Below are 23,382 nucleotides of genomic sequence, written 5' to 3' on the forward strand. Positions count from 1 at the left end.
TTGCGTTTATTAGTTACGGTGTACCGTACTTTGTAAAATATACGCAAGGCTTCCTGGCAGGAAGCCAAACGCATATGGCTATCATATTAGAAAAACCCACTAGAAAAGTAAGGCTGCTTCAAATTTTAGTTTTTAATGGTTGTCCTATCATTTACTTCCCCGGTGACTGCGAGCCATCTCCCAAAGCTCCTGGAGGGCCGGCAATCCTATCGGCTTCCCTTGCTCTTTGGCCGCAAGAAGTAGCAGCGCCGGGGCCTGGGCGCCTCGGCCACGTTTGCCCCGCCCCACAGGGGAGGGCGAGTTGCTGGATCCCCGGAGCCGCCCTTTGAAGTCCGCCGCGCTGTTGCAGTAGCCTCCGGCTCCAGTGGCTGGAGGAGGTAACCTGAGGCGGGGCCGCGCGAGAAGCGGGCGGGCGGGGACCAATCCGGGGCCAGCGCGGGGCTTTCAAACCCCCTCGCAGTTTAGCCCCGCTCCCAGGAGCTCCAGCAGCCTGGCCCCGCCGTCCCCGTCCCAGTCCCAACCCCGGAGCTGTAGCGGAGCCGCTGCCATTGCCGTTCTCTTACCCGCCCCGGCCCCCCCGCGGTCGGTCCGGCTTCTTCTGTCGCAGCGGCCCCAGCACCGCCGTGAGAGCTCCGCGCCCTTTCCCCTCCCCCCCGCCGCCGTCCCTTTTCCCGTCTCCCATCCACCGGCCCGAGGACATGTTCTGCCCTCCCAGAGACCGCCAGGTCAGCGCAGCGTTCCAGCTCCCTTCAGGAAGAGGTGGGTGGCTCTTAAAAGAGCCGTTGGGGTTGTTTGCACGACAAGCGTCTTCCTCCGCTCGCTCTACTTCTTCTTGGGCGCCGCCTTCTTGGCCTTGGCTGCCTTGGGCTTGCTGGGCTTGGGCTTGGCAGCCTTGGGCTTCACCGCCTTGGCCTTGGCCGGGCTCTTGGCGGCCCGCTTGGGCTTGGCCGCCTTGGCCTTCTTGGGGCTCTTGGCCGCGCTCTTCTTGGCCGCGGCGGCCGCCGGCTTCTTGGCTTTCTTGGGGCTCTTCTTCACGGCCGCCGCCTTCTTGGGCTTCTTGGCCGCGCTGGCAGGCTTCTTGGCCGCCGCCTTCTTGGGCTTGGGCGCCGCCACCACCTTCTTCTTGGGCGCCTTCTCCTTGGCCTCGCCCGGCTTCTTACCCAGCTTGAAGGAGCCCGAGGCGCCGGTGCCCTTGGTCTGCACCAGGGTGCCCTTGTTCACCAGACTCCGGAGTCCGAGCTTGATGCGGCTGTTGTTCTTCTCCACATCATAGCCGCCGGCTGCCAGCACCTTTTTCAGGGCCGCCAGGGACACTCCTTTCCTCTCTTTGGAAGCAGCTACAGCCTGAGTGATCAGCTCGGTCACGCTGGGACCCGCGGGCTTCTTCGCTTTGGCGCCGCCCGCCTTAAAACCTCCCACCTTCTTCGGCTTCTTCGCTGGGGCTTTAGCAGCAGGAGCAGGAGCCGCGGCGGCCGGAGCTGCATCGGCGGCTGGAACAGGCGCAGTTTCAGACATGGTCTCAGACGTTCCCTTACAGCAATAGAAAACTGTTAGTCTAGAGAGCGCGGCTGCCTGGTATTTATACACGAGAGCCGCTCTGTGATTGGTTCGTTGAAGAGCCCGCCCAGCTGCAAGGCAGAGAGAGCTCTTCTCCCTGATCTGTTTGTGTTTCTTCGGGGTTAAAAAAGTGTATTTTTTGCACGTTATGTGCCACCAAATGACCCCAAGTTTTGGCAAGCTGTTGGGTAAGGATTATATTTTCAGTCTGTAAAGTGTCTTCTGCGTGAGTCGAAAGGTTTGTTAAATAAGGGGCCATAATCCCCGAGTTCTGTGTTTGGAGAGACCTCAGAAAAGAGAAACTTTTCTTTTTCCTTGTAAATTATAACTCTCCTATTGACTATAAAATCAGAATTATAAGCGATTCATGTTTTTTAGAGGGTTTTTGTCTATGTCGTTGAAGACAGATTGTAATTTCAGTAGATTTTGCCTGTGTAAATTGATTTTGAATACAGGGAAGTAACACAAAGTCATTCCTGAGCTTTGAATATGGTCTGTAAATTGTATGCTATAACCTAGTCTTTTACCTCTTAAAATACTAAATTATTTTGAAATCATGTCTTATGCAACTCTACAGGGAGCTGATTAAAAACTTGTGGAGAGATGTTTTTGTTTCACATGAAAGTATTTGATATATTGTGTTGTATTGTATTGGGGGTTGGAATGAAACATGAGTTGCCATTTTTAAAAGTTTTGAAATCATTTCATTGTAATGTGAATTATCTATGTTCCTCGATTTTTTTTCTGATTATTTTATATAATAATGTATGGATTTCTTGAATTATAGTCTGTGTTCATTCTCATGTGTAAGCATGATCAGGGCTATTTTATAGGTTGAATTATTAAACCACATTGCTAGTCAGAATAGGAGTATTGGACTAGAAGTACAGTTCTAACACACAGCTAATGATAAAAATCCAGTCAACATATTTTTTTCCATCCAAATATCACAATACACACAAATTGTATTTATTTTCAGAATAATTTGTATTGACAACATTGTTTAGTTATACTTTGCTATGTCTAATCATGTTTTGTGCAATGCTAAATACTTTAATTTTGAACCGATAAGAGGAGTTTCAGCTAATTCAAAAAATATCCTTTCTCAGAACCAATAACTAGTTCCCAAAACAGGCTATACAATCACTCAACTACTGAACAGGGACAGCGTGAACAAACTCTCTGTTGTCTTTTCTTTCCATGGGAGTAACTATAAATTGCTTGTAATGATAGCTTATATTGAATTAGGTGAGAATTAGTCCATGGGATGCTCCTAAGCAACCTGGGGGGAAAAAACCTGATTCATCCATGGATAATAATTTAAAATGATAAATTAAAACAAGGCAAAGCATAATATTTGATCTGTTTGGAGAGGTAATAATCAAATCCCAGTGTGTGTACACATTTGTTTTGCTCTGCTTTCCTCCAGCATTGTACTGTAGATAGGGCTCAAATCTTATTATTAGAGGCAACAAAGTTGTATCCTATAAAACTCCAGGTTAAAGTGAAAGAACTTTCATGCATCTTGTTTGTTTCTTTAGATGACCCTTAAAAATATGAAATGCATAAATCAAGTAAAGTGGTTACTATAAAAGCGTCTTATAAAAAGAAACCATATATAGGAGCTACAAAGAAAAACAAAACAGTGATCCCCTTAACCATACCCCAAAGATATTTTTAATCCTCATGTGTGCATGGAAATAGGTTGATGGTCAGAGCAATTAGGATGTCATAACAGTGCATCATCCAGGTGAAGGTCACCCTGAGGAATCTAGTAGGAATATGACTGGAGAGGAATGGCTGTTAAATTGAATATTGAGATGCAGATGAAAGAGAGAGAATTGTGAAAGGAGGAGTTTATTGAAATCAAATTTATTAAGAAAGTAGATCTAAAGCAAAAATAATATGTATCATCACCTGCAGGTATTCTCATTCAGAATTAAGGGCATAAGGGCCTCCAAGCCCTTAATGTCAATTCAGTGCAGAGCCCTCTAGAGGAAAATAAGGGAGGCACTAATCAATCCTTACCTAGCTTGGGGTTTTCAAATTGCCAGCACTTTAATTTTTTCTCCCTTTAAATGAATTAACCAAGCAAGCACAAAAATAAAAAAAAATAATAATAAGAGGGTAAAACAAAACAAAACTGTATTTTCTGGTTAAGGTAGCTGAGAGTTCAGAAACAGAGACCAATCAAAAGGTAAGGACCATCCCCTGTGAAAACTGTTATTTCTGGACTTTTGCACACACGTATGTGAATAAGTCTCTGGTGTTTGACAGTAGATAGAGGGCATTGTTTACTCCTCTTGCCATTTATTTCCCTTCATTTGTTAAGAACTTGGGAAGTTTGTGGAGTTTTAAATCCCGGCTATTCACATTTTCCACAAGGGAAGCTTTATACGGGGGGGGGCGGTGTAAGGAGACCCAGAACCTAGAATTAGGAACAGGCCCTCACATTTTTGTTCTGTACCAGGTTTTCTGAGTACTGAGAGATGGATGATAAATAAGAATAGACAACACACTACTTAGGAAAAAAAGGTGTAGGCCAACTCTGAATCACAACAGCCAGCTCCTCCCAACTTCCCAGTGGGCCACTTTATAATACAGTAGGTGTGTCTACATGAGGAGCTTTACTGCACATTAGACTAATGCACATCTGCGTGGCGATTACTGTGCGTTAAATTAGTCTCATGTCCCATTTGCTAGTACCAATACATACAGGTACTAAAAAAAGGGTGCATCAGTTAATAGTGCACATGTACACGCTGATGTCAGGTATAAACTGTGCCCAGTCAGCCACACCAGCAGGAGGCCAGCCTCCTGGTTGGTGCAGAGCCAGATGGCTGGCATATCTCGTTGACTGTCCCAAGCTGGCCTCCAGGCCCCTGGCCTGATCCCCGGCACTCATGACAGCTTCTGTCTGGCCACCAGTGTGGACATATGCCAGGCACTGCAGGCCTGCGGACCCTGGATTTGCCCCTTGGGCCCATGCCAGCAGCTGCCTGCCCTGTGGGCTCCGTGCCCTATCTCTGCAGGCACATGCTGGGCCCTGCAGCCCTATGGACCCCAGCTCTGCCCCCCAGGAATCTATACAGGCAACAGCTGCCTTCTAGGCACTGTGATGCACCCCAGTGGGCATATACCAGCTGACAGCGGCACGTGGAGTCCCAGCTTGATCCCCCAAAGTCCCTGGCAGCAACTATCATGTCAGCCTCCCTAAGGGTAGAGACAGTGGCCTAGGGCCCAAACTGGACTGAGCACAAGACTATAGACCTCATTGCAATCTGGGGTGATGTGGAGGTCCAGCAGCAGCTTGGCTGGACCAGAAGCTGACACACACTTATATGCAGCCATGGCAGAGCACATGCTGGTGTATAGCCACCGGCACTCTGGCAGCAATGAGCAGCTCTAGCTTTTCCCTGCAGAGGGGATCATTGCCTGGGTGCTCAGAAGCCATGCCTCTGTGCCCTGGGACACTGCAGACAGATGAACCACTTCACCACAGCCCAGGACCCAGTCTGACTGGTGAGAGCTCTTGTCACACCCACCTTGTAAGCCCCACACAAGGAGGACGGCTGGGGGGAAAAGGGAGCTCTGTGACCATCTGTGCCTATGCCGTCTCACCCGCCCACCCCTGCGCTGTCTGCCTGGAGCCAGGGACCCCACATGGGGAGTGTGAGGTTCATCTCCTCATCCCCTCCCTGGCTGACTCAGCTCCCCCTCTGCCCACTGGAGTTCCACCCTCCTCCCTACCCCCAACAAGCAGGGAGGCAGAAGGCAGTTCAGGACTTTATTGACTGGCCTGCAGGCTCACAGCTAGGCAGTCAGGGGCCTGTCACATGCATAAAAACTTGTTGATGTCTTCATTCTCTGGACAGATCAGGCACTCATAGCATAGGCAGAAGCAGAACCATCCCTAGGGGTGTGGGGGGCCTGGGGCAGATCAGTCTGTGCAGGGCCTGGGGGAAGAGGGGGTGGCGAGTGGCTGGAGCTGGCAAAGCAGGGGGTGGTGAGCGGCTGGAGCCGGCTGCACTCAATGGCGGCAGAGCTGGCAGCACTCAGCAGTAGCAGTGCATGGCAGCTGTGGCAGGGCCTATGTAGATGTTGGGGGATGTGGGCACACTGGAAGGATGCAACAGGCTACAATCAGACCTAGACAGGTTACAAGGGTGGGCAGACGAGAATAGGATGGGTTTCAACACAGACAAGTGCAAGGTGATGCACCTCGGGAGGAACAACCGGCACCATACCTACAGGTTAGGGAACTCCCCTCTTATCAGCACGGAGGCGGAAAAGGATCTGGGGATCATCATCGACTCCAAGATGAACCTGGGCCGGCAGTGTGGGGAGGCAGTTAGGAAGGCCAAACACACCTTGTCATGCATCTACAGATGCTTCTCAAGCAGGTCCAAAGAGGTGATCCTCCCCCTCTATGCGGCACTGGTCAGGCCACAGCTGGAGTATTGCGTCCAGTTCTGGGCACCGCACTTCAAGAGGGATGTGGACAGTATGGAGAGGGTCCAGAGGAGGGCTACTCGTATGATCAGGGGACAACAGGGCAGGCCCTATGAGGAGAGGTTACGGGACCTGAACCTGTTCAGCCTCCAAAAGAGAAGGCTGAGGGGGGATCTTGTGGCCTGTTATAAACTAGTCAGGGGGGATCAGCAGGCACTGGGGGAGTCACTGTTCCCCCGAGCACTGCCAGGAGTGACCAGGAATAACAGTCACAAGCTGGCAGAGGGTAGGTTTAGGTTGGATATCAGGAGGCACTACTTCACGGTCAGGGCGGCTAGGGTCTGGAACCAACTTCCAAGAGAAGTAGTGCAGGCTCCTACCCTGGGGGTGTTTAAGAGGAGGCTAGATGAACATGTTGCTGGGGTCATTTGACCCCAGTACTCTTTCCTGCCATGGCAGGGGGTCAGACTAGATGATCTGTTCAGGTCCCTTCCGACCCTAGAAACTATGAAACTATGACTGCGGGACTCATGGCTGTTGCCCCGATTAGACCCCATCTCCCCAAGGGACAGCCCTGGGCACAGCACCTTCTAGGTGGTGGAGCATATTGCAAGGAAGCGCGGGCACCATGGCAATCATCACAGCATGTGCAGGGGACTTGCAGCAGAAGTATGCTTGCGGCACAATCCATGTGAGGCTGGGGCCCTACCTTGGGGCACCTCTCCGTAGAGGGACACTACGGGGGCTGGGGGTATCACCAGGAGCCCCTCACCCCGAGCACCCAGGTGCCATGGGCCCAGCAGCACAGGAGCAAACTGCCTGGCTTGTAGGGAGGAGAAAGTCGGGGGGGAGGGTTTTTCAGACCTGCCATAGCAGCTGCCAGCAGGAGCAAACCTGGCCTGGCTTGGTTAGGAGACTGTAAAGGCAGACTGCCTGCAGCAAGTTGCAAGTGGTCCCTCTTGTGGGAGCAGGGATGGAGAGTTTGTCCAGCAGCCACCTGTGGAAGGGCCTGTCTGGCCAATTTAGCAGACAGCCCACTTTATCAGGCACAGCCCCTGAACTGAGACCAGGTGGTGCACAGCCCCTCGGTACAGTGCATGTTATAGCTGAAATGTTGCCAACTCTCACAGAGCTGCTCTGTCTTTGCTCTGCAGGTCCAGCAGCTGCACGCAGGGAAGAATCATCAGCCACCAGCAGAGATAAGGCTAAAAGGATGCTGCCACAATGGGTCAAAGCCCTCTGTATGCCCTGCCACTGCTGGACCTAGGACTGCACCATGCTGCTGGACTAGCTGGTCACTGTGGTAGAGGAGTGGCTCATGAACTCTCGGGCCTGGTAAGCTCAGAACCTAAAGAGGGAGTGGAACAGGTATCTCACCCTCAAAGAGAGGCACATAACCCTCCTGGTGTGGCTGTTTGAGGCCCAGAACTGGCAGGGTGCTATGGTGGCTCAGGTGGTAGCAGCAACAGAAGAGGACTGCTGGGTCCTTGACACCATCCTTGCCTTGGTGGTCACCTTTGTGCTGCCTGATGCCTAGTCCTGAGCCCCAGTCCAGCTCCGTCTGGCCCTTGGCAGCCACCCACAGCCAGTGCCAAGCCTCGCAGTGGACCTGGGAGGAGGTGCAACACTGCTTACACCAGCCAGGGCTTCATGCCCGAGCTCCTGAGCCTGGTCTCCTCGCAGCCTGGCTCCCTGCCTGGGCCACTGCCTACCGCTTGCTATGCCTCCATGCAGCCCCTGAGCAGGAGCTAGCTGCTGGTCCAGTCCAGTGGAAGAGGAAGGGGAGCATGCTGAGTGGGCTGGACAGTGCCCACCCTCACCCCAGGCCAGCCCCCAGCCTGCCATGCTTGCCACGGGGTCCACACCCACAGTGGTGTCGCTACAGGCTGGGGTATGGGTGCCTCTTTCTGGGATCCGTCCAAGGTGCTTCTACCCCATTCCGCCCCCACAACAGTTGTCAATGCACCAATGTAAATAGGTTCTTGAGAACAAGAGTGTTTTATTGCTGGTAGGCATTGGGATTAGGGGTGGGTAGGTGTTAGACAGGGAGGGTTGGAGGGAGCATGTTTTTGGGGAGGGAGCATGGGTATATTGCTGTGTTCTGGAGGGGAAGAAAGATTGGTGTTTGAAAACTGTCTGCAGTCTGTGTGGTCCTGGGGGTGTGCTGTGGGCCTGGGGCCCATGGGTGGCAGGCAGGTGCCCTCCTGCAGGAGTGGAAGAAGAGGTGGACCAGCAGCACCTCACACACCTGGTGCTCTGGCCCCCACTGCTGGGTATGCAGCTCACCCAGGGCCTCAAGGGAGGCATTGTTGGCACTTCCAGAACAGCTGCCACACCTGTTGTCAGGTATCCACTGTCCACCATGCCTTCCCCATCCCGGTCTCATGGAATCGCCCACCCAGGGTCTTGCAGATGTTGTGCAGCACACAGGTTGCAGCAATGCCCCAGGAGATGTTGGCATTGGTGAACTTGAGGCAGGCAGTGAGGGTGTGCCAGTGTCCCTTGAGGCACCCAAAACTATACTTGACTAGCATGCAGCTCTGACCCAGGCACCTATGTGTGCCTGGCCTTAGTCAAGCTGGCTAGTGTAGGGATGCAGCTATAGCAGCAGCGGGTAGGCAGAGTCCCCAGTGAAGAGGAGTGGGATGGTCATATCACCCAGCTGCAGGTCTGGGACACCTGGCATGACAAGGCTACTCTCCATCAGGGCTGGCATGGTAGAGTTCCAGAAAATCCATGCATTGTAGGTGCTGCCAGTCCAGCTGGTGCAGTTGTTTGTGAAGGTGCCCAGATAGTCCACTGTGGCTTGCAGCATGATGGAGTGGAAGCCCTGCCAGCTGTAGTAGGGGCAGTCCACCCAGGATGGGCAGATAACGGGGACGTGTGTCCTGTCAAGGGGCCTAATGCACTGGCAGAAGCCAAGGGCTTAGAAGCCCAGTACCACCTTCAGGGAGTCAGTGACCCAGAGCACGGTGTTGGCCCACACATCTATATGGCATACCAGTCCAAATCACAGACCAGGACCTTACTGTGGTAGGTGATGTATAATCACAAAAAAAAGACAATCCTAACCCAAAAGAGCTTTCAGTGTAAGTGTATAATTAGGGATAACATTTGAAGACCAGCAGGCTAATTGTGGAGCACAAAGGAAGAATGAACCAATGTTGTTCATCACAACAAGCAGTGGTCTCAGTACACTAGTGCAAAATACCAGAATAAATGTGAAATATCAAACTCCTCATCCAACCTGTAACTTTAAACCATAGAGGATTGTGTCACAAATAATGAATCTGCATATTGTCAATCTAACAATCGAAGGGAAGCTGGGTGACAGTGATCATGAACTGATCACCTTCACCATCTGCCGTAAAGCTGGCAAGTCAGTCAGTTGTACAGAAGTCCTCGACTTCAGGAAAGCTGACTTTGACAAGCTCAGGAGGCTTGTCAAAGAGGCCCTAAAAAGCCACAACCCAATGGAGAGGGGAGTTCAAGATGAGTGGTTGCTCCTCAAGGGAGCAATCCTAGATGCACAAGCAAAGTCCATCCCGTCTCGGAGGAAAGGCAGCAAAAGGGCACAGGAGCCCCCTTGGCTCTCCAGGGAAATGGCAGACCTCCCGCATCTTAAAAGGAAGACCTATAAAGGATGGGGGACTGGAACCACCACCAAGGAGGAATACTCTACTTTAGTCCGGACTTTCAGAGAGCAAATCAGAAAAGCCAAGGCTGCAATGGAACTCCAGATAGCTACAAATATCAAAGAAAATAAAAAGTCCTTTTTTAGATATGTGGGGAGCTGGAAGAAAAGCAAAGGCAATGTTGGACCCCTGCTGAACCAGATGGGGCAACTGACAACTGACGCCCAGGAAAAAGCAAACTTGCTAAATGGGTACTTTGCATCAGTTTTTCATCAGCCCCATGGGACAGCCCGGCCTGGACGAGGGAGATTCCTTGCCCTCCATCGAAGCTGACCTCATGAAGGAACACCTCGACAGGCTGGATACCTTCAAGTCAGCCGGCCCTGAGGGTACTCAAGGAGCTGGCGAGCATCATAGCTCAGCCCCTGGCATGGTTTCTTGAGAGTTCTTAGCACTCTGGTGAAGTGCCTGAAGATTGGAAGAGGGCCAATGTGGTGCCTATCTTCAAGAAAGGGAGGAGAGTAGATCTGGCAAACTACAGGCCCATCAGCCTGACCTTTATCCTGGGGAGGGGAAGGTCTTGGAAAAGATTATCAAGAAGGCCATCCTTAACAGACTAGCTGAAGGCAATATCCTGAGGATACCCAGCATGGGTTTGTTGCAGGTAGGTCTTGCTTGACCAATCTCATTTCCTTTTATGACCAGATGACCTATCACCTGGACAAAGGGGAAGAGATCGACGTTGTATACCTTGACTTTAAAAAAGCCTTCGATCTGGTATCCCACGATCACCTCTTGGCTAAACTGGCTAACTGTGGCCTTGATGTCAACACGATCTGCTGGCTGGGGAACTGGCTCTGCGGCAGGACCCAGAGGGTGGTGGTTGATGGGAGCCAATCATCTTGGTGTGCTGTGACCTGTGGGGTCTCACAAGGCTCTGTCCTTGGGCCTATACTGTTTAACATCTTCATCAGTGATGTAGACATTGGTGTCAGAAGCAGACTGGCCAAGTTTGCTGATGACACCAAACTCTGGGGCAAAGCATCCACACCTGAGGATAGGAGGGTGATCCAGGCAGATTTGGACAGGCTCAGGAAATGGGCGGACAAGAACCTGATGGTGTTCAACACCGAAAAATGCAAGGTTCTCCACCTTGGGAGGAAAAACCTACACCATGCTTACAGGCTTGGTAGTGCTACACTGGTTAGCACTACAGATGAAAGGGACTTGGGGATCATGGTTGACCACAAGATGAACATGAACCTTCAGTGTGATGATGCGGGTAGAAAAGCGAGCAAAACGCTGGCTTGCATCCATAGATGCTTCTCAAGCAAATCCTGGGACATCATTTTCTCTCTGTACTTGGCCTTGGTGAGGCCGCAGCTGGAGTACTTCATCCAGTTCTGGGCTCCGCAATTCAAAAAGGATGTGGAGAAGCTTGAGAGGGTGCAGAGGAGAGCCACGCACATGATCAGAGGTCAGGAAAACAGACCTTATGATGACAGGCTGAGAGGAATGGGGCTATTCAGCCTGGAAAAGCGCAGGCTCAGCGGTGATCTGGTGGCCACCTATAAGTTTATCAGGGGTGCTCATCAGGATCTGGTGGAACAACTGTTCACCACAGCCCCCCAAGGGATGACAAGATTGAACGGTCACAAACTCCACTGGGACCAGTTCAGGCTGGACATAAGAAATAACTTCACTGTCCGAACCCCCAAGGTTTGGAACAGACTACCACCAGAGGTGGTTCAAGCACCCACTTTGAACACCTTCAAAACACATTTGGATGCTTATCTTGCTGGAATCCTGTGATCCCTGCTGACTTCCTGCCCCTGGTGCAGGGGGCTGGACTCGATGATTTTCCGGGGTCCCTTCCAGCTCAAATGTTTATGAAATCTGTGAAATCTGCCTGTTCTTTTACAGTCACTTTGGAATTGGTGTAGAATGCTGCAAAGTCTGCAGCTCATTGCAATCCAAAGAATATAGGACATGATAATGTAAAGGTGAGGTCATTGGAGAAGGTAATGGCATGGAGATCTTTTCAGGATGGTGCTAGGCTTATGAGCAGGGATCCTGGTTTTCTGTTTAAAACTCTAAAATTCTCAGACCTCCCCCTCCCCCCAAAATTCTCTGATTAAAAAGATACAAATTGTGCATTTTTCCATCATTAAAAAGAAAGTCTACCAGTGCTTCAATCATTATAATAAATTGCATTCTAAATTTCTCTATATTTTGGTGTTTGATTTTGTATTTTTTTATCATAGGAAATCAGAGCTCTCCCTGACACCTTTGTTCACTGTTCCTACAGCTGCTTATGGTGCTGAGCAGCATTTATATGCCAGTGCCTTGACCCTACTCATGCTGCTGCCTCTCATTCCCAGCCCCCCCAGCCCTACCTGCCCTCATTCCCTCCTGGCAGCAGCTCCATCCCCTACACCAGGTCACAGAGTCAGCTGCAGCTGTTGTGTCTGCGAGGGGTGCTGGCCTCTGCTGTTCTGCTCTCCGCACCTGTGCCCAGGCTCCAGCAGTCCCCATGCCTTTCCAGGGAAACTCTGGACTGGGGCTCAGGGACTGGGTTGGGTCTGCCTCAGGCTGGGCAAGTCCCTTCCCTTCCAGGCCAGCCTCCCCCTACACAGGCTGTGTAGCGGGCCAGTAGGGGGCGCTCCTGTGTTGAGCTGCCCACCTCCCTGCGCCTGACCACCTTCCAGGCTCTGAATGCCTCCCTAGGGGTGCCTTATGCTCGGCTGACCCCTCTCCCGGAGCACACTCGCTAGTCCGGGGGTAACGTCGCCGCCGCCACCCTGAGAAGGGACTGTCTCGGCCCTGTGTCCTTGGGGAAACACAGGCCTAATAGTCCGACGGGTACTCGACCCAGTACAGGCACTTGGGGCACTTCCCCAAGTCAGGGGGCAAAAAGCAAAGTCTCCCTTAGTCCACAGACCTAAGGGGTCTCATAGGCATAATTTAGACCCACCCCTCAATAAGTCTCCCACACCAGTCAAAAACGAGAACTTTATTGATTACAAGGGGTAGGGTAAACTAGGGTATAGGATTGAGCAATATCTTAGAAATCCTAAAGAGCAAACAGTGTGGGTGAGGTAGCCTTTTGATTACGCATCTGTGTTACTGACAGCTAAATATCTAATCAGATCTCAAGTAGCTTGCTCACAAGCATCTTCCAGAGGCTGGTGAAATTCCCCTCTGTAAGCAGGCGGTTTCTAGCTCGTGAGTTTGGGGGAGAGAGCCAACTTTAGATGGTAAAGCTCCTCTGTGTCCCCCGCATGGCTGCTGATTCACCTCATGGCCGAAGAGAGAGCCCTCCTTCCCGCCACCCCCAACTTATATAGCCCCTGTGACCTCATTCACCTGGTCCAGTGGAGGTCAGCCCCAGTTGGCTATCAGCCAACCAATTTGAAATACATTATCTGTCACCAGGCAGATTCCAGCTCACCAGGTAGATGCCCCTCACCCAGGTAACTGATGCCAGTCACGTAGGCAGAGGGAGCAGGTTTCCCCCCTCCCTCAGGAATGCAGCCAGCTCAGGTTACCTAAAGAGACAGGCTGAGGTGTGAATCCTCTGTGCTGGCCCATCTAATCACATTGTCACAGGGCAGAGATTTTGGGGAGAAACCAAGGTGGCTTTCTGCCACAGGCTGCATTAGTGGAGCAAGGGGGGTCTAGGCCTAGCTCTGGAGACCGCTTCTTTTTGGAGCGTCCTGGCCCCTGGCATCTCTCTCTCTCTTACACACACACGTCCCCCCCACTCCCGCTGCCATCCCCAGCCCCTCACACACTAACACAGACCTTGCTGCAACTTTTACCTCTGCCCCCAGCCCATCACAACTCCCACCCCCACCCCACAAGGGCAGGCAAGGCTGACAAGGCCCTGGGTGGGCAGGGCAGCATGCGGGCTAGCCATACCACTCTTCCCCTCCCCTCCCTTCCCCTTCCCACACCCTGCTGCACGGTGCACCCCCAGCCACCACCTCTAATGCTAGACCCAACAGAGCTGCCAGCAGCCACCACAGATGCAGGCTGGCAGGATGTGATGCATCAGTGCAATGAGCATAAGGGCAGCGGCCACTGGCACAGTGGATGGACAATGACCCCCTCTAGCACCCTGGCCCCAGGCATTGTCCTGGCTCAGCAGTGCCCCCAACCACACCCTGCCCTGAGGACACCTGGCCTGGCAGGCAGGGGTGCAGTGCATGCTCCCTCCCTCCCTCCTGCACTGAGCTGCTGCCACTGCCACCCCAGCTGAGCAAAGCTCCCAGCCTCAGTCCCAGCCCAACTGAGATGAGCCACAGCGGGATGATGCAGCCTGCACCTAGCCCAGCTTCAGCACACCTCCACCCACACACCCCTGCCCTGCCCCCTGTCCACCCGGCCAGCTGTTCTAGCAGGCCCTGGCCCCCCTGGCAGCATGACCCTCACCTAACCTACAGCCCCCACCACAGCTCTTCAGGAGGTGGCTCCGAACTTCCCCCCCACTCCCAGCCCTCTGGGCCCAGCCCACAAAAGCTGTACTTACCCCAAAGGCCGCAGGAGGGAAAGTGAATCTGAGCCAGCCCTGGCCAACTCAGATTCTTAGGCCCTGCCCCCACCCATCTGGTCAGGGTTTAGGGTTTCTCACCCTTTTGCAAGTAGCTCTTGCAGGCTGGAACTCTGCCAGCCTGAACATAGCTGTTTGCAAAGCGGGAAACCAGTATTTTCCTGCTTCAAAGGGGGAAATCCAGGTCTTTTAAAGGGGGAAAATCAGTGTTTTCCCATGGGAAACAAAAAACCCAGATTCAGACTTATGAGCTCAAATAGCATACATTCCCCTGAAACACCATTTCTCCCTTCTCCCCTTCCAATTCATGATGAAGATACTCTACCAGCAGCTTTTCCTTTGACTTCCTACCTTCTTTTCACTTCTCCAGTACAGCATCTACTTTCCTTTGTTTTTTTGACTAGGCCTGGGGACTCCTGCCAAAACCTTTATTCTGTGATCTGGTGCCTTTCAGATCTCTTAGTTAGAGCAGTCCCCTTGTACCTCTAGTAACTAGTCACCCTTGGTTATCCATTTTTTTTTTTACCACAAATTCTGAAGCTTTTCACTAAGTCAGTGATCTTCTTAGTTTCCAGGTTTGCTGAGGCTGAACTGTCTCAGCAGGTCCCAACAAACAAATACATCTGAGATTAACTTCTGTCAGAAACAGAAGGGATCAACCCTCATCTCAAAACAATTCTTACATTGAAAATTTCTGGTTGCCTGAAGCTTTGAAAAAATAATATTCCCAGGAAAATAAATGATCAAACAACTTTATTTTCCAATGTTGAACAAACAAAGCACAACAAAACAAAAACAAATACTTTTTTGGAAGAATAGGATTTGGAGTGGTAGGTTTTGGGGAGAGTGGTATTAGCAATTGTGATCAATTGTATCCAAGCCTCTTCAACCTTCAGAGGATATGGTGGTCCTGGAGAACCCAGTCTGAATGAAAGAGTGGTTGTTTTAGGCACAGGGAGGAGACCTTATGGTTATACATGCAAAATGGTTCTGAATCTTGTTGCAGATGGGGTTATAACTTACTAGAGAGGATTTGCTTTTTGCTAAGGATGCTCATCAAGGGATCACAGAAACTACTTGGAATTTTTACAAGTGCAAAATTATTTTTATAAGTGCAAAATTATGTTTTAGAACAAGATTAACAATAAAGTGGCTACTACACTACTGACGAATATATATTAATACACTGGGAGGCATTATGCCTTTAAGAAAATGGGCCACTTCTAATCAGCAGTGAGAATACAGAGAGATACCACAATAACATGCATTGTTGGGTGTCTTTAGGCTAGTTGCAAGGGATTGACAGAACACCAGTTCTTGTCATAGGCCATGGTCACACTTTTTTTTCATTGTGGTTACCTCATCAGATTACTGACACACAGGATTAACTGTTTCAGGGTCTGCCTTCTATCTCTGGGTATGGTGACTGCTAGGGCTGTGTGGAATTTTGCTCGGTGTTTCATTTCAAAACTGTTTTGATGCATTTCACATTTGAAATAGTGAAATCAAAACAAAACAAAAGCCTTTGAAGCAACTTTGAAAAAAAACAAGGACACTCAAACCATTTCAAAAGTTTTGAAACATTTGGAGTTTCAAAGCTAGGCTTTCTAGGCGTCAGCACCAGTCCCAACTGGCAGCACCAGCCTCCTGTCATCCAGCACACAGATCCGGGGGGTCGCACCCCTGGAGGGCTGCGGGAATGTGCCAAACTCCTCCTGGAGTTGTGAGCCCCTGGATCTGCATGCTGGATGACAGAAGGCTGCTGCTGTTGCTTGGGTTTGGTGCTGGACACAGCCGGCACCCAGCATTGGGAAGACTAGTGTTGCTGCTGGCCCCAGCCAGCAGCACCAGCCTCCTGTCATCTGGCAGGCAGCTCAGGTGCCCACACCACAAGAAGCAGTCTGGCACAGCCCCCACGGCCCTCCCGGGGTGCGGGTGATCCCTTGATCTGCCTGCCGGATGACAGGAGACTCGTGCTGCTGGCTGGGACCAGCACTGGGCACAACCCATACCAGGAAGATCAGTGCTGCTGCTGGCCCCAGCCGGCAACACCAGCCTCCTGTCGTCCCGCATGCACTTTGAGCGTTTGCCTGCACCCCTGGGAGGGCTGCGGGGACTGTGCCGGACTGCTCTTGGGGGGGCCCCGATCTGCCTGCCGAATGACAGGAGGTTGGTGCTGCCAGCTGGAGCCAGGAGCAGCACTGATCTTCCCAGCATTGGGTGCAGAATAGCTGTGATAGCCAGAACCAAAGAAATTAATAAGCAAGAAATATATTTATGTGCTTCTTGGAGGCATTTGGAACTTTTGTCTAATATGAAGTTTGTATTTTTGTAACCTGCAAATGTAACTTGTAACTGTTTGTGGAACTGACTAGGCCTCAAAGACAAAGCTATAGCTGTGAAATTAGCTGAACTTATAGTTCTTTCTCGCTCAGAATTTAGCTTTGATGATGATAAAAACTGGATTCAACTGCCTGGCTTATCCAGTACATTTCAAGAGAGGGCATCTCAAAAAAGTATAGTCAGAGAGTTCTGAAGGGGCTGGATTTAGCCGGGGTAACGTTGATTTCAAACCTGAAGATGCTATGTTGCAATTTGCTTATTGGATAAACCCAAGCTTGGGCAGTAACTTATTATAATGATTTCTAACACCTTTTAACCCCATAGGATAACAGCTATAAAGTAATATTATGAATGGCTATTTAACTTAAAAATTAGCATAAATAGGATATAAAAGAATACACACGTCATAGTAACCCTTGGGAAGGACGGAACAGAAGGGTCATTGCTGTCCCATACCCCCACGGATCTCTTTTAGTCCCTGTGAGAGCGAGGACCAGATCTTGACTGAGGGGTCTTCACCGGTTCTCCTTCAGGCACCCCAGTTCAGAGACACCCGACTTCGCTGATTCAACTTGATGTGCATCATCTAACTGAGGGACTATTGATAAGTTACTAACCAAGTGGGAACTCTTGGTTAATTTCTTTATCTGCTTTATTATCACTGTCAATTTTAATCTGTATTGTTATGTTGTCTGTTTATTAGCTTAACCTTTTTATTGACTATGATATGTGCAAACTATATCTTTTGTTGTCGTAAGTAAAATTTATTCTTTTTTATAAGTGAAACTTGTCATTGCTTTCCTTCCCAACATCACCTCCTTGATCCCAAACCAAAAAGCCCAGTGGCTAATAAAGTTGCAGTGCTCAGTCAGTCTGCAACTAAACTGATATACTCACAGTGCCCAGCTGGCCTGCGACAAATAGCCTATGGGTAAAATGTCAAAGCAGCATTGAAACAGCAATGCAGTTTCTACTAAGTCAGGCTTGTCCAACATAGGCATTTTCTGTGGCCTGCGGTGCTGCAACGGGAAATGAGAGTAAACACAGTTTACTTTCGTTCCTGCCCCTTGTCCCTCCCCCAGCCCCTCAGCAGCTTGCTAATGGCTGCTGAAGGGCTGGGGAAGGGACGAGGTTCCCACATGCACCGCGTCCACTTGATGTTGCTGAAGTGGTGCGTGTGGGAAGAGGAGTGCAGACCTGGCCCGCCTCCTCCTGTCCCCAGCACCATGTGGGGAAGCCACCGCTTCCTGGCCCAAGTGACTCGCTGCTCCCCGGCCGCAAGCGAGAGGCAGCCCGGCAGCCCCGGCTCACTGGCAGAGGCGGAGGCAGAGTGGCACGGGCAAGTGCCTCCTCCCACTGGGCTATCGGGATGGCCACACTGCGCAGGGCGGCCCCGGGCTTGGGCAAAGCCCACTCTGAGGTGCTGCCCAGCCCCAGCCCTTGCCCTGGCCCCAGCTCCGGCTCCCTCCAGCCTGGCATGGCGATGCAGACCTACGGAGGCAGCGCAGTTGCCAGGCTTGCCCTCATCGTCTGCCTCTGCCGCCTCCTGCCCAGTCAGGGTGCCACAGGTAGGGCCGGGCCAGGCTGGGGCCAAGGTCGGGGCAGGAAGACGGTGCCTCCCCCAGGGCCGGGCCAGTGACTGTGGGCTCCCGCCACCTGTGTGTGGGGGGGTCCCTGCCTTTCACAGTCCCGACCCAGTGTCCTTCACTGCTCCTATCTCTAGACCCCAGTGCCCCAGTGTGTGGGGCATGGGGGGGGCCCAAGTAGCCCCTTGCAGGCTGGAACTCTGCCAGCCCACAAGAGAAAAGCCACAGTTATGTTTTTCTCCTTTAAAGAAGAACCCACTTTTAAAGTTTGCTTGTGACCCTTTCCTATGTTCTTGAGACCTTTATTGGTGTCAAAGGTCACATGACACCACTTCCTGATGTGATACCAGTTCCTGTGAGGTCTTTGAATATGGCTCGCTGGCCCACTGGGTGATAAAAAGTTCATGATCCGGCCCCACATTCAAAAAGGTTGGACACCCCTGGACTAAGAGAAATAGAACGGTGCTTTTGAAACTAAATGAAGCTCAAAACAAAACACTGTTCTGTCAAAATGGAAGTTGAAGCTGAGTGGGGCTGTTTCACACAGCCCTAGTGGCTGCCTAACCCTGTGCCTAATGAAAGTTGTGCTGATATGTAAACAGGATGTTAAAGAGAAAATTCACAGTGAAATATAATCTTTGTTATCTTGCCATCTTTCATCCATTTTGGACAGTTTAATATTATGACCATTTGCAGGGTCCAACTCAACTGAGGATGGCTGTAAAAATACTACAGGTTACCTGATGTTATAGTGAGGTGGTACCACCGGCATAGTTGAATTGAGGACAATTGACTGTTTAGCAGCCTTTTTGTTTTGTTTTTTGGTTGTTTTACCCCACCCCCCTTGACCCCCTTTTTCTTTTAAGTAGTTCAAAGATATGAATAAAATGTTGCCTTCAATATTATTGGGCCTCACTGGGACTCAGTCTCCCACTAATGATTCAAATATGAGATTGAGCAAGGGGATCACAAGAGAGAGACCCTTCCCCCAAAATCATATACTGGGGGAGCCAGGAGCAGCGGGGAGAGGAAGGACACAGGCACATGTGTGTTTTACACACACGTGTGCCCCCTTACTGGACCCGCAGCAGAGGTGAGAGCAGCAGTGGCAGCAGAGGCGAACAGAGCAGCAGCGGGGGCAGCAGCAGCTGATCCCCCCTAAAGTAAGTGGGGCGGAGGGACCGACGCAGCTGAGACGGATCCGGAGGGGAAGCCCCCCGGATCCCTCTTAGCTGAGCTGGTAGGGAGCTGCGCAAACAGAGTGTGCAAACAGGCGCGTTCTGTTAGAGCGCGCCGGCGTTTCCATCGGCGTTCATGCCGGAGGGCGAGCAGGAAGGGCCCGGAGGCTGACTCCTGCAAGCGCGGGGCAGACACACCGCATCCAGCTAGAAACAGGCAGCAACTCCTACGATGGTCTCAACACAGAGTGCCACCAGGGCCCCTGCCCGGGGGGTGTGGCCTTCCCGGGGCTTGTCTGAGGCCTCCACCCAGACAGAGCCCACAGGGGGTGTGGCAGGAGTCTTACTTTCGGAGCCTCTCTGGACATGGGGCTCCGCCCTCCTGCTATGGGCCAACCGCCTGCTTACTCTCACCTGCCATGCCTTGACCTTACTTGTGATTGATAGATGATCTGAATCAGCAGGAGGCTGCCCGTTTATATACGCCCCGATGACGGGGTGCTGTCTGCTGCTCCTCTTCCTCCCCTACACCGCAGCCCACGCCTCGCGGATGTTGTTGGCATAACCTAACACGGGCCATGTTCCTAAGTCTCGGCCCTTCTTTCATCCTCGGGGCTCCTCGCTGCCCCTTACCTTGGGGCTTCTTGCTGCTCCCTGGCTCTGAGGCTCCTCGCTGCCCCCTTTAGCTCCGGGGTCGCTCATCCTCCTGACTCCAGGCTCCTCACTGCCCACTTTTTACTCCAGCGCGCCTTGCTGCCCCCTTGCTCGGGGCTCCTTGCTGTCCCCTTGCTCGGGGCTCCTGGCTGTGCCCTCGCTTTGGGCAGCCTAATTGGGCCAATGTGCCCCTACACAAAGCTGCGCCCCCTTTGGTGCCGGGAGGCCCCCGCTATCATGGGGCTCCCATGAGGCCTCCTCCAACACCTTGCAGCCTCACCCCGTCCTCCGGTTAACCATAACTAAACAGAACCATAAGCCAATTGGCTGTAACACAACAACAAGCCCGCTGGCTATAACATACAGTCGAGTCCCACCTGTCTCTCCGGCCAAGCCTCCCAGCCAGGGTTCTTCGTACCCTGCAACATGATGCAGCTACTTGATCAGTCGGTCAGCTGGACTCAGCTCGGCTCCACTGCAGAGCTCCTGCTTCTCCGGCTGCCAGAAGGGAACTGCCCTCCTGGCCTTCTGCCTGGGCTTAAGAAGGGTTAAGCTCCACCCCTTCCTGGCTCTAGGTTTTTCCCGGTTGCTAGGGCAACCAGCACCTGTGCAGTCCTGGTGACTGGCAGTTGCACTTCTCCCTTCCCGCCGCTAGGGGTCTCTTCCGAGCCATTTCTGCTCTCAGTAGCAGGGCACCTGAGAGCTCGACAGGGGGGCTGGCATTCCCCAACCCCCTGGCCTGCGGGAGCTGCCCAGCAAGGCCCAGGGGGCAGGGGCTGGGGACCCCCACACCTGTCCTGCAGTCGCCTGCCTTAGGGCCCTGGAGGAGCGGGTGAGGGAGCTCCAGGAAGAGGTTAGCAGGCTGAGGAGAATCCGAGAGGCAGAGGAGGAAATTGACAGGTATTTTCTTTCCCTGCAGGGTTGTACGACCAAGGAGGATGCATCTCAAGAAGTGCCCTCCACTGCTAAGTGGGCAGACGGTCACCTCCCATGCCAGGGCTGCTCGTAACACGGCAACACCAGTTCCTCCAGTCCAGCTGGAGAACAGGTACGAGGTCCTGGCAGCCCTGGAGGAGGAGGAAGGAGAGGATGAAACCGGGGAGGAGGCAACTCCACGCTCACCACGTCCCATGCAAGCTGAAGGAGACAAGCAGGCCAGGAGGAGGAAGCATCGCGTGATCGTCATTGGCGACTCCATCCTGAGAGGTACAGACGGCCCCATCTGTCGCCGGGACCCCTTGGCATGTGAGCTCTACTGCCTACCTGGAGCGAGGATTCAGGACGTGAAAGGCTAGACCGTAATCCAGCCCACCAATTATTACCCCATGGTCCTAGTCCATGTGGGCACTAATGATGCTGCCAGGAGCAGCCCTGATTGCCTGATGGAGGGCTACCATGCTCTGGGGCGCGTGCTGAGGGAGACAGGCACACAGGTGGTTTTCTCGTCTATCCTGCCAGTGAGTGGACGAGGCAGACGGCATGAAACATGCATTGCGGAGACCAACTGGCGGCTACAGGAATGGTGCTTCGAGGCTGGCTTTGGCTTCCTCAGCTATGACCGGCACATCACGATGAGAGACATGCTGGGATGGGATGGGCTCCACCTTTCCCCTAAAGGTAAGCGTGTGTTCTCTTCTAGGTTGGCGGACCTCCTCCGGCGGGCTTTAAACTAGGCTCGTCGGGGGAAGGGAAAGATGAGGGCGGAGGAAACATCAGACAGCCAGACCAAACAACACCCACAACTACAGCCCAGCCCAGCCCAACAAACAAAATGAGTGAACAGGTAAGCAATGGGGGCCAGAGCAATGCTGGGACTAGGGGGACAGCACACACATCCACAGGAGGCCTCAAATGCCTCTACACAAATGCTCATAGCATGGGAAACAAGCAGGAGGAACTCACCTTCCTGATGGCTGACACCAGCCCGGACATAGTGGGGATCATGGAAACGTGGTAGGACTCTACGCATGACTGGGCAGTGAATGTCAAGGGCTATAGGCTGTACAGGAGGGACAGAATAGGAAGGAGAGGTGGGGGCGTGGCACTCTATATCAAGGACGAATACACATCCTCGTCAATTAGCAAGGAGTCTGGGGAGGGGCACTCTGAGGTGCTTTGGGATAGAGTACAAGGCAGTCAAGGGGAGAGAGACTTAATGGTGGGGGTCTACTACACACCTCCCAACCAGGGAGAAGAGCTTGACCAGGAATTCTTGGGTCAGCTCACAGAGGTAGTGAAGGCTAAAGATGTGGTAGTCATGGGGGACCTGAACTTCCCAGACATCTGCTGGGAAGAACAGTCAGCCAGGTCTGAACGCTCACGTAGGTTCTTGGCCAGAGTGCAGGACCTCCATCTAACCCAGGAGGTGCACAGCCCCACCAGGGGAGACGCCTTGTTGGACCTAGTGCTGGCCACGGGTGATGACCTGGTGAGGGGGCTGCAAGTGCTCGACCACCTGGGCGACAGTGATCATCGCCTGCTGGAATTTACCATCCAGCGCAAGGTGGCAAAGGCATGCAGTAAAGCAGCGGCCCTAGATTTCAGGAGGGCAAACTTCAACGAGCTAAGGAGGATAGTTGGGGATGCGCTGAGGTCCCAGAGGGGAGGGGAGCCAGGTGTCCAAGGACAGTGGTCGCTCCTTAAGGAGGTGATCCTCCAAGCCCAAAGGAAGGTAATCCCAACAAGGATCAAAGGGAGCAGGAGAGCACACAAGCCTCCATGGCTCACCAAAAGCATCTGGGAATGTCTCCTTGCTAAAAAGGAGGCGTACACCCAATGGAAAGAAGGGGTCATCACCAGGGACTATTCTGCAGTCGCTTGGGGTTGTAGCGGGGCAGTTAGGAAGGCCAAGGCGGAGATGGAACTGGGACTAACTTCTCAGAATAAGGACAATAAGAAGTCCTTTTTTAAATACATAGGGGGCAAAAAGAAGGTCCTGGGTAACGTGGGCCCCTTCCAGGACGCGTTGGGAAATTTGGTCGTCACACCAGATGACAAAGCTAACATGTTTAATGATTTCTTTGCCTCTGTCTTCCTGAGTAGGGACCAAAACAGCCACCTCCCTGCTGGGCCCCCCTTGGGCCCCAGGGGAGGCACACCTGGGCCAAAGGTTAGTGAGGAACTAGTTAGGGAGCTTCTGGAGGGGTTGGACGTATTCAAGTCAGCTGGCCCGGATGATCTCCACCCTAGAGTTCTAAAGGAATTGGGTGAGGTCATTGCAGGACCCCTGGCACAGCTTTACGACCACTCGTGGTGCTCTGGTGTGGTGCCGGAGGACTGGAAGAGGGCCAACGTGGTTTCCATCTTCAAAAAAGGGAGGAAGGAGGACCCAGGAAACTATAGGCCAGTTAGTCTTCCCTCAATCCTAGGCAAGCTGTTTTGAGAAAATTATGCTGGCACACATCCATGAGGGGCCAGCAGGGGAC

General features: G+C 52.3%; 2 protein-coding genes across 3 annotated transcripts; one reads left to right on the plus strand and one right to left on the minus strand.

Moving 5' to 3' along the window:
• Positions 1-23,382, plus strand: LOC149865987 (uncharacterized). Of its 2 annotated transcripts, none has more exons than XM_090042770.1 (3): positions 1-759; positions 7,164-7,344; positions 20,877-23,382. In XM_090042770.1, the coding sequence occupies exon 3, from the start codon at positions 22,113-22,115 to the stop codon at positions 23,337-23,339; it is 1,227 nt and encodes a 408-aa protein (XP_089898896.1). In that variant the 5' UTR covers positions 1-759; positions 7,164-7,344; positions 20,877-22,112; the 3' UTR covers positions 23,340-23,382. The 2 variants fall into 2 exon arrangements, with proteins under 2 accessions (XP_089898896.1, XP_089898895.1); XM_090042769.1 differs by lacking the exon at positions 1-759 and adding an exon at positions 1,629-1,745.
• Positions 669-1,644, minus strand: LOC149865988 (histone H1.11L-like). Its single transcript, XM_090042771.1, has one exon. It carries the CDS (start codon positions 1,513-1,515, stop codon positions 823-825), a length of 693 nt encoding a protein of 230 aa, XP_089898897.1. The 5' UTR covers positions 1,516-1,644; the 3' UTR covers positions 669-822.

Source organism: Crocodylus siamensis, chromosome 4, assembly GCF_052110815.1.
Source record: "Crocodylus siamensis isolate JL-2025a chromosome 4, ASM5211081v1, whole genome shotgun sequence".
Lineage (NCBI taxonomy): Eukaryota > Metazoa > Chordata > Crocodylia > Crocodylidae > Crocodylus > Crocodylus siamensis.

What these genes read in the sequence shown, in the direction of transcription:
- LOC149865988 (XM_090042771.1), bottom strand. Translation starts at nt 1,515, where the DNA reads ATGTCTGAAACTGCGCCTGTTCCAGCCGCCGATGCAGCTCCGGCCGCC.
- LOC149865987 (XM_090042770.1), top strand. Translation starts at nt 22,113, where the DNA reads ATGGTGGGGGTCTACTACACACCTCCCAACCAGGGAGAAGAGCTTGAC.